Source organism: Macrobrachium nipponense, chromosome 26 (assembly GCF_015104395.2).
Source record: "Macrobrachium nipponense isolate FS-2020 chromosome 26, ASM1510439v2, whole genome shotgun sequence".
Classification (NCBI taxonomy): domain Eukaryota; kingdom Metazoa; phylum Arthropoda; class Malacostraca; order Decapoda; family Palaemonidae; genus Macrobrachium; species Macrobrachium nipponense.
In genome coordinates, this window is record NC_087215.1 from 18,907,395 (window position 1) to 18,921,840 (window position 14,446).

At 35.1% G+C, this 14,446-nt stretch overlaps 1 protein-coding gene across 14 annotated transcripts in view; it reads right to left on the reverse strand.

The window, feature by feature from the left end:
* Positions 1-3,030: 3,030 nt before the first annotated feature.
* Positions 3,031-14,446, reverse strand: part of LOC135200021 (unconventional myosin-IXa-like) — a 137,221-nt gene continuing 125,805 nt past the window's right edge. For all 14 annotated transcript variants that reach the window (XM_064228247.1, XM_064228244.1, XM_064228246.1 and 11 more), the window contains one exon: positions 3,031-6,058. In XM_064228247.1, the coding sequence (XP_064084317.1) occupies positions 5,763-6,058 (296 nt within the window). In that variant the 3' untranslated portion in view covers positions 3,031-5,762. The remainder of the gene's footprint in view (positions 6,059-14,446) is intronic.

Genomic DNA, 14,446 nt, shown 5'->3' on the forward strand with positions numbered 1-14,446 from the left:
ATAAAGGTTAGAGTGATGTTAAATGTTCATTATTCATTTATTTTTATTTCCCATTCTTTTCTGTATGTAAAACTTTGTTTATTCCCTGTAAAATGTATTTTTTTTATTATTTTGGGGGTTCTGAAACATTAATACTATTTACATTATTCCATATGGGAATTATTGCTTTGGTTTTTGTACATTTTGGATACCGTAGGAGGTTCAAGAACGGATGTATGTACGAAAACTGAGGTTCCACTGTGTGCATATATATATATAGATATATATATTATATATATATATATATTATATATATATATATAGATATCTATATATATATATATATATTGATTATATATTATATATTATATATATATATATTATATATCTTAATATATATAGGTGGAACCTCTACATACGAAAGTCCCTACGTACGAAAATTCAAGTTATGAAAGCAAAGACAGAGATTTTTTTGCTTTTGTGTACGAAAATAATTCAGGTTGCAAAAGGGTAAAGTCCGAGATTCGCCCGGGCCGCCGAGAACAATTTTAAAACTGGCGAGCCGCCAACTCAGTAGACTCGCCACCATCCTCCCGCTCTCCTATTGGTCAGCATCTGTCCCATCATGCCTCTGTGTAAAGGCATTCCTTGACCATTTTTTGCAGCAGTGTTATCGTAAACACCTGGAATTCATTCGTTCACATATATTTCGTTTGTTAATGTAAATTTGTTAGTGATTTCGCTTTCATTGTACTATAAGTTACTTTATCGTGTTGTGTGTAAACTTAATGACTTACGTTATTAGCCATGGGTCCCAAGAATGTTACTGAAGTTCACGGAAAGAAGAGGATGTTTTCTATGTAGACGAAGATGGAGATAATCAAGAAGTGCTAGTTTTCTTCCATTTGTTGATGTGTTTCGTAAAGTTTAGTGTTAATGTTTTCTGCCATTTTTTAATGTGTTTTGTAAAGTTAAGTGTTCATTTTTCTGCCGTTTGTCCTCCCGCTCTGTCGCCACTTTTGGACATCACCTCGCTCGAAAGGTAAGGTTCCACATTTTACTACATACGTACGTACATGTACGCAGTATTTCTTGTACCCTGTAGACTAATACACTTTATTTACAGGTACAGTAACGGTTAGGTTAAATATTGAATGGTCCATATTGTTGTGTTTCATTGTTTATTGGTCAATTTAGCTTTATTATAAAATTTACTGTGGTGTTTTTTAGGGCTTGGAACGAATTAGGCAATTTACATGTAAAATGTCGTTCTAGCTATGAAAAAATCTGGTTACGAAGGCCACTTATGAACGGATTAATTTCGTAACCTGAGGCACTACTGTATATATTTTATATACATATATATATTTTATATACTCGATAAAAATACACCAATTTTTGTTATGTTGTTTTTAAATAAGAAAAATGTACGTGCTTACTTTATAAATAACAAATAATGTATAAAAATAATAATGCCCAGAACGCAAATACGAGGGTCCACTGTGTGTGTGTATATATATATATATATATATATATATATATACATATATATATATATATATATATATATATAGTATATATTATATATATATATATATATATATATATATATATATATATATATATATATATATATATATATATATATATATATATATATACATGCATACATGCACACGCACACTGGACCCCCGTATTTGTGTTTTGGGCATTATTGTTTTTTTATACATTATTTATTTATAAAGTATATTTTTCTTATTCAAAAACAACATAACAACAAAAATTTGTGTATTTTTATTGAGTGGCTGGAATGGATTAATAGTATTTCCGTGCCAGAAAGGGTCAAGAATACTGAAGCACAATCTGGAGACTACCAATTATAATTGTAGAATGAATCATCTGATTCTCATCACTTCCAGATCTTCATCCATTCCCTTTCCCCATATTTCGGTGTCAATAACCTAGATGTTGCGATGCCAGTTTTAATAGACAATCAATCAATCAATCCCTTTCTCCTAGATTCCCTGGGTCCTCCTCCAAGTCTTCTCATCACCAGTAACAGAAGGTAAGACATGCCTGCCTGTCATAAGACTTCTTAACTTCCCTTTTTACTCCAATTAGAAAATCTTTTATAGTATTCCCAAGTATATCATGCAGTCCTTAGCACCTCTTGTGAAACCATGATTCATCTTCATGCATGATGTTTTACCTTTGTTTACTTCTGCGGAGTTTTTAATTAGCCAAAGAATTCTGCAGATTATTTACTTCAGCTTTAACTTTCAAATTTAAAGGACTGTATAGGCCACTGTAAAGGTTAGAAAGTTTTTTTTGAAGACCATTTCAAGAATTTTCTCATGATGACATTTCAATCCTCCTAAGTTATAACATCCAAATTGATGCTAAAAGCTTGGACACATCTTTAAAACGAAAAACAAAGCTGAAAACTAAACATTTTGTAATGAAGCATTCTGGTAATACAGAGACCAGTATCTCCACAGTAGGCCACACTGTAACTGATGTTAATTAAGGACAGATGTCCAAGCACCAAGACTGAATAGGTCATTCGTTACCAACAGTCTGCATTGTTTCTACAAGGGCTGTGAAGCTTTAAATCTATATTTTCTGTGATTGATAGTACATATAGCACTGCATTTCACACAAATGAAAGGAAGATTGTTTTATAAAAAGATGGATATAACAGTTAATACCTGTTTTACTATTGTTACTGTACATTTTGCAGTTGCTCAGTAGATCTAGTTACTATGAATAAACTGTTACAAAGGAAAACACTCAACCTGATAAGCTCTGAACTTTGACTTCACTATTTCCCAGTAATTAACAACTTTGAATAAACTAAAATATGTATTCTGAAAGCATAGATTGAGGCACAGGATTCAACATTAGTTTCATGATGTCACACTCAAATGTTTTTAAAACTGATCAAATGTCACAGAATATCTTGGAACCCGCCATAATCATCATAAGTACTATGATCCTGGAACCCGCCATATTTATCGTAAGTAATTTGAGGCATCAATAAAAAGTCAAAAAGAAACTTTTCATTTATTCAAGGTCACCAATAATTTAAAAAAGCATATCATTACAGAATCAAGTGTAGTACATACACAATTAAAAATGCAAAACTATGAGTACAAGATACAAAATGGTGGGGGAGAGGGTATGTGGGTACCAAAGTGAGCTGTTGGTTTCATTTAGGATGGGTAAGGTTATGTTGCTTAAATGTGAGACCACCCTGAGCCCAATGGAGGTCCCTCACTTAGTAAAACCATCCGTGTCCATAGGGGGCAGACCATCAGCTTCCCATTACCTTTTCTTCTTAAAAGCTACAAATAGTACATAACATATAAACACAAATAATTACACTTCCTCAACTGATTCCAAGGAATCAAAACTATCCGCTAATCTGCTGCAACCCTAAAGACACGCTGTCATCCTCTATGACACCTGATGGCTCATGTACACGCCACGTTACCCACATAAAAAACCCTACAAATAAGCTTTCTACTTATACGTGTTGATAAACATGCAACATGTTAAGTGAATGAAATCACAGGTTAGGAGACCAGAGATGAAAAATGATAAAAATATAGAATTTAACTTCCATGAAATTTGTTTAGTACTTCCCACCCATCAATATTTAACATTTGTATTTGTAGATCAAATTGCACTTTAGTCAGGTTGAGCCAATTAGTCAATTTTACACTTGAGTTAAAAAGTTCAACTGTGACATCCCCACAAAAGGGGGCTTAAAATACTGTAATATACAAAGCATACACGAGATTGCAGACAGAGTAAAACCATGAACGTGGGATACACTCCACAGGTCATAGTGTTCCAAACAGCCAAGAAAGAGGTAGAAGGAACACATGGATGTCACTTTTAAAATTATTTTTTTTTTATTTTTTTAAATTTTTTTTTACGTGACAGGCAGCATACAAGACTGCCCATAATACCTCTGGACACTTGGCTACTTCACCTTTTCAATAACTCTCCAGGTTTGAGAGTCCATTTTTTCCACTTGACGGCCTGCCAGCCATCATGAATTTCAGGGTCATTTTGGTAATAATCATATTTTATGCTGTAATGGTCATACTACACTCACTAAATGACGTTTCATTGTCCCTGGGGTGTTGCTAATGGCAGTGTTTATCAGAGCTGATCAGTTCTCTAAGTATGCATTTCAGTGCTAACAAATGTTCCTGAAAAATTATAAACCCTACACATACACCATGCTGGCAGTGAGGAGGCTCACATCAAAAATCATGATGGACAATTGGCTGTTGCTACTGGTGAAAAAGCATGAACAGCTGGTATCCTGCCTCTTTTGAAGATATGACAGGCCTGGCAAAATATTTCTTGAGCCTTTTAATGATACTGATAAAAAGGGTCCCTCCACTGGTTCACTCCATGACACACACACCAATTGTCACCACCACCTCAGCAACATATTTAAACAGGTGCTGCTTTCCCTTGAAATTTAAAGTGCACTAATTTCAGTATACTGCAGTACCATGATATTCTTTATAAATTAAACAGTTCATTTTTAATTAAAGCCTCTGAATTTTAGTTCAATTCCAAAATCATCATAATTACTGAATATGTGCCGAGGAAGTGGTAAAACTGATACAGTTTATTTGCACAAGAAACAACATACCTAATCTCCAGATTCAGACGGAATGTTTGCATACTCTGACCCAGTCAACAACATGTATAAAGATATGGAAAATGCTTTACGTATTTTTCCTTCTGATTCACTTTGACATTCTCTTTTAACAGGCTACTCCCTGCTGTTAGCACAGACATGATGAGGAGGTTTTACATTTTTGTGGCATGTACATTGGAATGTGCTGCTCCCCAGTGGATGCCCGCATATTGAGAAGCAAGAGAAGTAACTAGACAGGTACACATACAGAGCCCTTTCCTAAGGACTCCAGTCAGTCAGTCAGTCAGAGGAGCAATACAGCAGCAGCCAGGCACATCATTCTTTTGGCTGTCTTGTCATGTTTGCTTGTGGACTTCAGGTTGCTACAACATGAGACAGCCAAATCACATGTGAAAGGTGGTACTAGCAATTAAAGCCTTAGTCACTTGTACTAAATTTGAGAGAAAAGAGAGAAAAGCTAAGAAAGAGAAGAAAAGAATGGTAGTATGCTATTGAAGCAGAATTGGAACCACTGCAATCTGTGCTACAAACTCTTTGGCGGTGGCATGACTAGCAAGATCCAACATGTGTGTTTCTCTGTATCACAACCAGTCCATGTCATGACCTGGGAACTTTCAAGCTCATTTTGTACTTTGGACACAAGCCAACTCCTAACTCAAGAGCCTTGGTCATCAAAAACTTAATGCTACACAAGTTCTGTGGCAGTAGGAGGGACGATTTCAATACATTTTGATCCTTGGTTCCATAGAAATTGGGGAAAAAACAACAACAATAATAATAATAATAATCATGATAATAAAAATAATCACTAGAGGTCCACGTGAGTATAATTGCCAGTTCACAAATTTTCCTTCTGTCATCTGCCTCCAAATGTAGGATGACCCTGCAATGCTGATGGAGTTAAAGCAGATGTCTTCCTAGTTTCTCCAGGTGATGGTAGCATGGCAGTGCCTATGGCTTGTGTCAAGTAGGTGAACACTGTTATCCACCAACGTTTCGTAAACCGAAATTCCTCCTCTTTGGTGACAATGCATTCTCTACACCCTGGTGGACAACCTACTTGTATTGTAATATCTCTTTCCACCCCATTTTCCCTGTCTCATATTCTAGGCTTATATGTTAAGGAGACATGCACTCTCTGGACATCAGTTTCTGTACAATCATGATCTGTGAGGGCAGGCGAAGGATCGGGTCCAGGGGGAGTTGCTCGTCGTCTTGGGCTGGACATATAATCCCCACCATGAGGAGGGGTCTTTATGTCAGCACTTGAGGACCTTCCTCGGCCCCCATTTTCTTTATCTTTTTTACTTGAGGAACGACGAACTAACTTCCTATCTTTATCCTTACTAGAAGAACGACGGACAGAGCTGCCTACATTTTCGCTGCTACCACCTCCTGCAAACAAACAAACCAACATTGATAGATTGGCTGCAATCCCAGTTCAAAAAAAAAAAAAATAAAATCATGAACAGAATTATCACACTGCAGAAAGTTTTTTATTTTTATGATAAAAAAAACCATACTCCTCTCCCCTTGAAAATAGAACCAACCAATTATTTCTGAATTTCGAGGTATATTCATTCACATTACTAAGTGTATACACCTTGTGAAATCTTAAGATTGTAGCATATACTGTACAACAGGTATGGACAGCCGCATGATAATTTTATTAGTATACTCTGCGTGTAAAGTATAAAGTATAACCTCAAACTACTTCAAGTACTCTATGTAATATATATATACAGGCAGTCCCCGGGTTACGACGGGGGTTCCGTTCTTAAGACGCGTCGTAATCCGAAAATCGTCGTAAGCCGGAACGACGTTCTTGAAAACATGTCCACAGGGAAAATTTCACTAATTTGCAATTTTTCTTAGGGCCGTATCTCTAAAATTATCACTAATTTACTTTTCATGTGCAACACTGTATTCACAAATTACTGTAATTTTCATTAAAATAAGAGAGAGAGAGAGAGAGAGAGAGAAATAACTCCTTACTGTTTCAATAGATTGAAATGAAGTCTGTAAGCAACTTTTTCCCCCTCCAATAAATACATATATTTCTCCAGAGAAGAGAGAAAGAGAGGACTGTGCAATTATGTTTGTCTGTCTATCAATTCTTTTGCTGAGAGCGAGAGAGATAAAAGGAAGAAATAGAAACACCAAATGTATGACAAGTATCTTGTGGAGAGAGAGAGAGAGAGAGAGAGAGTTGTCCTTACAGTATTTAAAAGAGAGAAATGGAATGATTATTGTATTTAAAATACTCAGATATGAATTTTGTACTTACAGTTAATAGTATTATTATTGGAAAATATTAATGATAAACTTATTACATACATGTCCAAGAAAATGATCTCATCTTCAGTAAGAGAGAGAGAGAGAGACTGAGAGAGCGAGAGAGACGAGAGAGAGAGAGAGAGGAGATGAGAGAGAGAATTACATAAAACCATTAAATTCGTTGACCATTGTATGGCATTGTTAAGCTCCGAGTGTCACTGGAGTTGAGGTAGAAACGGAAGAATTTTCTTTTGAAATTAGTTATCGTATTATTACTACTTCTATTATTATTATTATTATTTGAAAATATAATAAACACGTGCATCTACCATAAAAATTCTCTCATCTCAGTAAGAAAGAGGAATTATCCTTACAAGTGAAATGGAAAGGTCATTTTCATCTCTTTAAAATACGACCATTATGAATTTTGTAAATAAAGTTTTATTATTATTATTATTATTAAATAACTGAAATTATCAATAAACATTTTACATACTAGTACCATAAAAATTCTTTCATCTCGGTAAAAGAGAGAGAGAGAGTGTTTATCTCTCTCTGTTCTCTCAAAAAATACTTATAATGCTTCCAGCGAAAGAGAGGGAGGGAGTTACCACTATGACACATTATTATCTTGTGTGGCAAAATGGCCTTAATTAAAAGTGACATGGATAGATTAGTGCGTATTGTATTTCTTTAAAATACTATCACATATGAATTTTGTAATTACAGTTATTATTATTATTTGAAAGTATTAAAAACAAATAGTACAAGTACATAAAAAATCTTGAGTCTCAGTAAATGAGAGACCAGTGATTGCAACACTGCAGCTCTTCCCCCTCCTGGCTGTCACAGAACTTGATACATCTGACAGTTTTAGTACCTGGATCTCGAGAAAGGGTTACTGAGAGAAGACTGGGATTTCCTTCATTCTTCCATAATTTTTTAAATATAAGTTAAAATCTTACTAATTCACTATGGTATTTTCTTTAATGAATTGACATTATTGCTGTATAAATTAATATTAATATTTGAAAATAGTACATCATTTATTTATCATACAAAAAAACATACATCTTTGTAGTACAGAGAGAGAAGAGAGAGAGAGAGAGAGAATTATTATTTTTATTATGTGATATCATTTCAACTTATTAAACTTACTAATACAGTATTAATCAAAATTAATATTTGAAAATTAGTAAATCATTTTTGTATAATAAAAATGTATTTAGTCATGAAAATAAACATCAAAATACACTAATTAGTGATTATTTTCGTCGGAAAATACAAAGAGAGAGAGAGAGAGAGAGAGAGAGAGAGAACTGTGCTAAACTATAAAGGATTCTTATCATAGTATGCGTTTTTTAAAAGCGTCGTAAACTCTGAGCGTTGGAGGCGTCAGCGTCGTAACCTCGGAACAAGCGTCGTAACCCAGGGCGGAATTTTCAATGAATATTTAAGAAAAAGCGTCGGAACGTCGTAAGCCGGACCCGTCGTAACCCAGGGACCGCCTGTATATATATATATATATATATATATATATATATATAATATATATGTGTGTGTGTAGATATATAGATATATATAGATATATATATAGATTTGTATATAGATAGATAGATAGATAGATATAGATATATATATATATATATAGATAGTATAGATAGATAGATATATAGATAGATATATAGATATATATATATATATATATATATATATATATATATATATATATATATATATATATAGTATATCATTCGAGCTACAAATGTCCTTTAATATCTAATTCGCTCTACCTCGGAATTGACATATTTTCATATACATGTTATGTACCAAAGGGGAATTTTTTAGTTGACAATAATTTCGTCCCCTCATGGGATCAAACCACTGTAGAGTGAATTATATATTAAAGGACATTTGTAGCTCGAATGATTTATATGAATCACGGTGATGTGATAATTATTCATATATCTATATCTATAGATATGATAGATATATATTTTATATATATATATAGTATATAATAATATCTATATCTATCTCTATATCTATTATAATATAATTATATATATAATTATATATAATATCATATATATAAGATATAGATATATATATATATATAAAATGATGCATGGTCTAAAAAATGTAAAAAAAAATTACCAGCGTAATTTTATTTTTATGGTATCTAACATGTTTGCTATTACCTTTATTAATGAGATGGCTATACTTGAAAATTATTTATTAAATTGTGAATTCTGGGAGAACTTTGGGATTTTGCCACTCTTGCTATTTTGCAGAAGTTTTCAAGTCAACCCTTATTAAGGTTTAGACTTACTATGCTGCATTTGGGAAAATAACTGCTTGCATAGATAAGTTGCTTCCAAAAAATTTAATTACATTTTCTGTAAACTAACCCATCCCTTCTTGTGGTGGACATGATTTGAATTAATGCTGGGAAATTTTGTGGCTGTCAATGGTTATAGGGATTTACATTTTTTAGTTTATATTAGTAAACCATCCTTAGGTTCTCCATCCCACTTGACCCTCTGATGTATTAATATTATTTGTTTGTTTGTTTCACTTGCCAACACAAGAACTTTAGAAGATTAAAGTAGACCAAGTCCAGTTAATTTTGTTACCAGTGATTTCAGTATGCTGGGAAATTTCCAAAGGGCCCTCAAAGACACATTGGCTGTGTTGCCCATGTACTGGCTGCTGTTGCCCATGTACATTGTACAGCATCTAGTCAAAACTCAAAATCTAAAATGACAAATTTGTAACTAATTTGTATTTTTCATAACTAACAAACCTGAGGTCTTAACATTAGGATTAACTAGGGCAAAGCTGGAAACCCATAGAATTAAAATTAAACTTGTGCGATCCAGGGACTTTTGGCATCTATACCAGGTCACGGGGCATGTATACCCAGAATGCCCTTGGCGTCGTGTGACCGACCCGCCAGTTATACTTCTAACCCAGTTAGACTGCAGACGGGTGGTTCAAGGTGGGATAAAACAAGAATGTTTCAACCTCACTGTTTGACTCTTTTGGGTAAAAAATGAGCATAACATTATTTCCAAATTAGTAAGGGCCCTATCAAAATAGTATATTCAAAGCAGACTGGATTTCCTAACATTCTGGCCTATTCAAACTATCAAGTAATTGGGCATAAAGAATACGTACTACCAATTATGTTTACTATATTAATGGTAATTGTCTCTTCACAATTTCACACATCTGAGTGACATTTTTAGTAAAAATGCTCCAGACTTATCAAAATATCTTTTTAACCAGCAATAACTGTCAAAAGAACATCTATGTTTTACAAGAGCCTCAACCATTACTCAATTTCTGCATTTTTCTTCTTTAACAACTGATCTCTCCTTTCTATATATCCTATTACCTTCTGTTATGTCTTTCAAATGCACCACATTCTCTGGAAGCTTGAATTTCAAGTCAATGGCCCATTATGAATAGGCTTCCTCTTCTGACTAATAAAAAATAATCATGACCAACATATATTTTTCAAATAAAACTATCTGCAAAATCGTTATTTTCTATTTAACCATAGGAACTTTTGATTCTGTCTCATTAACTATTTTTTCCAGTCAAGGGATAATTTTTGCATACTGTACACATTTTTTACCTTTGGCTGATATGAGATGCAACTGGCTAATTTTAGAAAGAGAACAAACAGTATAATCTAAATTTTACTGGACAAGAATGCAATTTGGAGGTTTTTACCAGTTTTCATATGTTAATTTTGTATTTACATGGAAATTGCAAGAAAAATTACTAATCCTAAGAAATAAGATACTATAATTGCATAAAAAAAAAGAAATATAAAATTTCATAATAGTATTTATTATTCAGATACTTACCTACTGTTAAAAATAGCTTGTATCCTTGCCTATTGGTGCAGAGATATGTATAAGCTATTTTTTATTTAATTTTTTTTACAGTAGATAAGATTCATCCCAAATAAGTTTACTTAGAATTTTAATCAATTTGCAAATCTGACCCTCTAATGTCATTCTTAAAATTTCCTTAAACTGAATCAGAATTACAAGACCTTCACTGATAAGTATGACAAGATTCCAACAGAAACACAGTAATGAGGCTACCTCGGTGGTAAAGTACCTAGACTACCTTGCTGTGGATGTGGAAACTAACTAGTACTGAGGAAGATCAGTGGAAAAAGAGGTCCATAAAGGATTTAACCCTTTTAACGCCGATTGGACGTATTAAACGTTGACGAGAATTGTGTTGGGTGCCGAACCGATGTACGAAACTTCGACGAAAAATTTTTTTCTTTTAATTCGCGGAAAAATAGTTATAGGCCTACTAGGCGAAAACTTTTGAATCACGCACCTTGGGGGATGCTGGGAGTTCACGAATCGAGCTGTTGTTTTGTTTACAATCTTTACCCAGGCACGCAAGCGTGAATTTCTTTCTTCTCACACTAAAAAGCATCAGCGACACATCTTGGAAATTACTTTGTCACTTTGACATAATTTTTGCACCCTTTTATATTAGCCGTTACATAGAGTTTTATATATGAAAATGTGCACAATTTCATGTAGAATACAACAAAAAACAACTCATGGTTGTAGCTTTTGTCAGTTTTGAAATATTTTCATATAAATAACGATAAGTGCCAAAATTTCAACCTTCGGTCAACTTTGACTACCGAAATGGTCGAAAAACGCAATTGTAAGCTAAAACTCTTATATTCTAGTAATATTCAATCATTTACCTTCATTTTACATTAAATTGGAAGTCTCTAGCACAATATTTCGATTTATGGTGAATTTATGAAAAAAACTTTTTCCTTACGTCCTGGCGGTAACTCTTCCGAAAAAATCAGAAATTTTTTCGTCCGATTGTCGTAATGTTTGCACAGTTTTATATTAGCCGTTAAATGAAGTTTTATATATGAAAATGTGTGCAATTTTATGTAGAATACAACAAAAAAACAACCCATGGTTGTAGCTTTTATCAGTTTTGAAATATTTTCATATAAATAATGATGAAAGGCCCAAAATATCAACCTTCGGTCTACTTTGACTCAACCGAAATGGTTGAAAAATGCAATTGTAAGCTAAAAGTCTTACATTCTAGTAATATTCAGTCATTTACCTTTATTTTGCAACAAATTAGAAGTCTCTAACACAATATTTTGATTTATGGTGAATTTATGAAAAAAAAAATGACATTTTTATGTTAAAATAATGTTTTACGTATACTTACCTGGTAGTTACATATAGCTATAGTCTCTGACGTCACGGCAGAATTTCAAAATTCGCGGTAGCGCTAGTTGATAGGTCAGGTGATCCCTTCCCCCCGGCCCCCTACCGGGGTACTAGGAACTATTCCAACTAAGCTCAGATTTTTTATGCCTACCTGTCCACAGAGGGGAGGAGGGTGGGCTTTAGTTATGTAACTACCAGGTAAGTATACGTAAAACATTATTTTAGCATAAAAATGTCATTTTTACGTATACAACTTACCTGGTAGTTACATATAGCTGATTGACACCTTTAGGAGGTGGGTCAGTGACAGCTAACTACTGCTTAATAGAATTGAATAAGAAGACTGAAATAGTTCCTTACCTGCTAAGGTAGCCAAATTAGCGATTACTGCCTCTGTAATCCGCTAACCTTAGAGCAACAGTGGGGTGTATGGACCTGGTCGCTGGTTGCTTACAGGAGTGCATGTCGACTAGGGCGTGACCTGTATGCGATACGACATCCAAAATGCCCCTACTCTGGGCGCAGTACCACAACGAAGAAATAAGGAGGGATCACCTAACCCCAAACGATTAAAAACTAACCTTAGAACACACTTCATCTTTACCCTAATTTGACTGAGGAGAACTCTAATAGTCTCCGTTCTCTCAGGCAACCGTAAAAACCAAACCACCACAATAATAAAAGTAAGGAAGGAATGACTTCCTACGTTCCCTCCCACAACACTGTGCCAGTCACTACAAAGGGACCTAAGGTACTGCAATTTTCAAAACTTGTTTGCACGTCACTAAGGTAAAATGATGCAAACACTTGACTTACACCCCCAGTATGTGGCCTTGAGTATCGCCTCTAGAGACAGGTTCTTTTTATGTGCTAGAGCAGTCGCCATTGCTCTCACTTCATGCGCTTTTACTCTCGCCATGGTTGTTTCTCTCTCTTGCAGATGCGTGTGCGCCTCTGTAATTAAGTCCCTTAAAAAGAACAACATAGCATTCTTGGAAAGGGGCCTTGACGGATCCTTGACCGAGCACCAGAGATTACCTCAGATCGTCTTGGTGCGTTTTAAATAATATTTAAGCGCCCTCACTGGGCAGAGAAGTCTCTCCTGTTCCCTTCCCACTAAATCCGTAGGCTTCGAATATCAAAAGAGCGTGGCCATGGTCGAGAAGGATCCTCATTCTTCGTTACAAAGTTTAAAATAAAGGAACATACTGCTTTTCCTTCCGCAAAGCCAATTCTTTTGTCTAGTGCTTGCAGTTCGCTGACTCTTTTAGCTGTAGCGAGCACAACCAGAAAAATAGTCTTCCTCGTAAGGTCTCGAAGCGAACTAGACCCCAGAGGTTCAAACTTGGAAGACATCAGCCACTTTAAGACCACATCCAAATTCCATGATATTAGTTTTGGAGACTGAGCCTTGGATGTATTAAAAGATTTAAGCAAATCCATCAAATCCTGGTTGCTTGAAGCCTCAATGCCCCTATGGCGAAACACTGAGGCAAGCATAGAACGGTATCCCTTAATTGTCGAAAGAGAAAGACGGCGCACTTGATGCAGATGAAGGAGAAAAGACTCCAGATTGTTTGCACTAGTCTCTAAATTAACCCACTTGGACTGATAAACTTTGGATGACGAGGATCTCCTTGCTGCTGCAATAGACTTCGCAACTCCCCTCGAAAATCCTTTCTCTCGGAGGAGACGTTGGATAGTCTGAATGCAGACAGCCGTAGAGCGGATAGGTTTTTGTTGAATCTCCTGTAGTGCGGTTGTCTGAGTAGATCTATTCATTTGGGTAGTCTTCTCAGGAAATCTATTAAGAGATGTAGGAGTCCCAGGAACCATTCCCTCACTGGCCAGAATGGGGCCACCAGTCATTCTTGTGTTCCGATGGTTCACGAACTTGTTTAGAACTGCTCCTATTAACTTGAACGGTGGGAAAGCGTATAGGTCCAGGTCCAACCAATTGAACATCATCGCATCCACCGAAAGGGCTTGGCTGTTCGATACCGGAGAGCAGTAAAGAGGAAGTCAAAAGTTCTTGGTGGTGAATAAATCCACCATCAGTTGGCCTCAAAGAGACCACAGTAGACGTCATACATGGTCGTGTAACATTCATTTGGTCGCTAAAACTTGATTCCTCTGGCTGAGTTGGTCTGCTCTTATGTTTAGCTTTCCCTGGATGAACTTTGTAAGGAGAGTTACGTTGATCGTTTCCGCCCACAGCAGTAGTTCTTTCGTCGCTTCGCATAACGAAAAGGAGTGA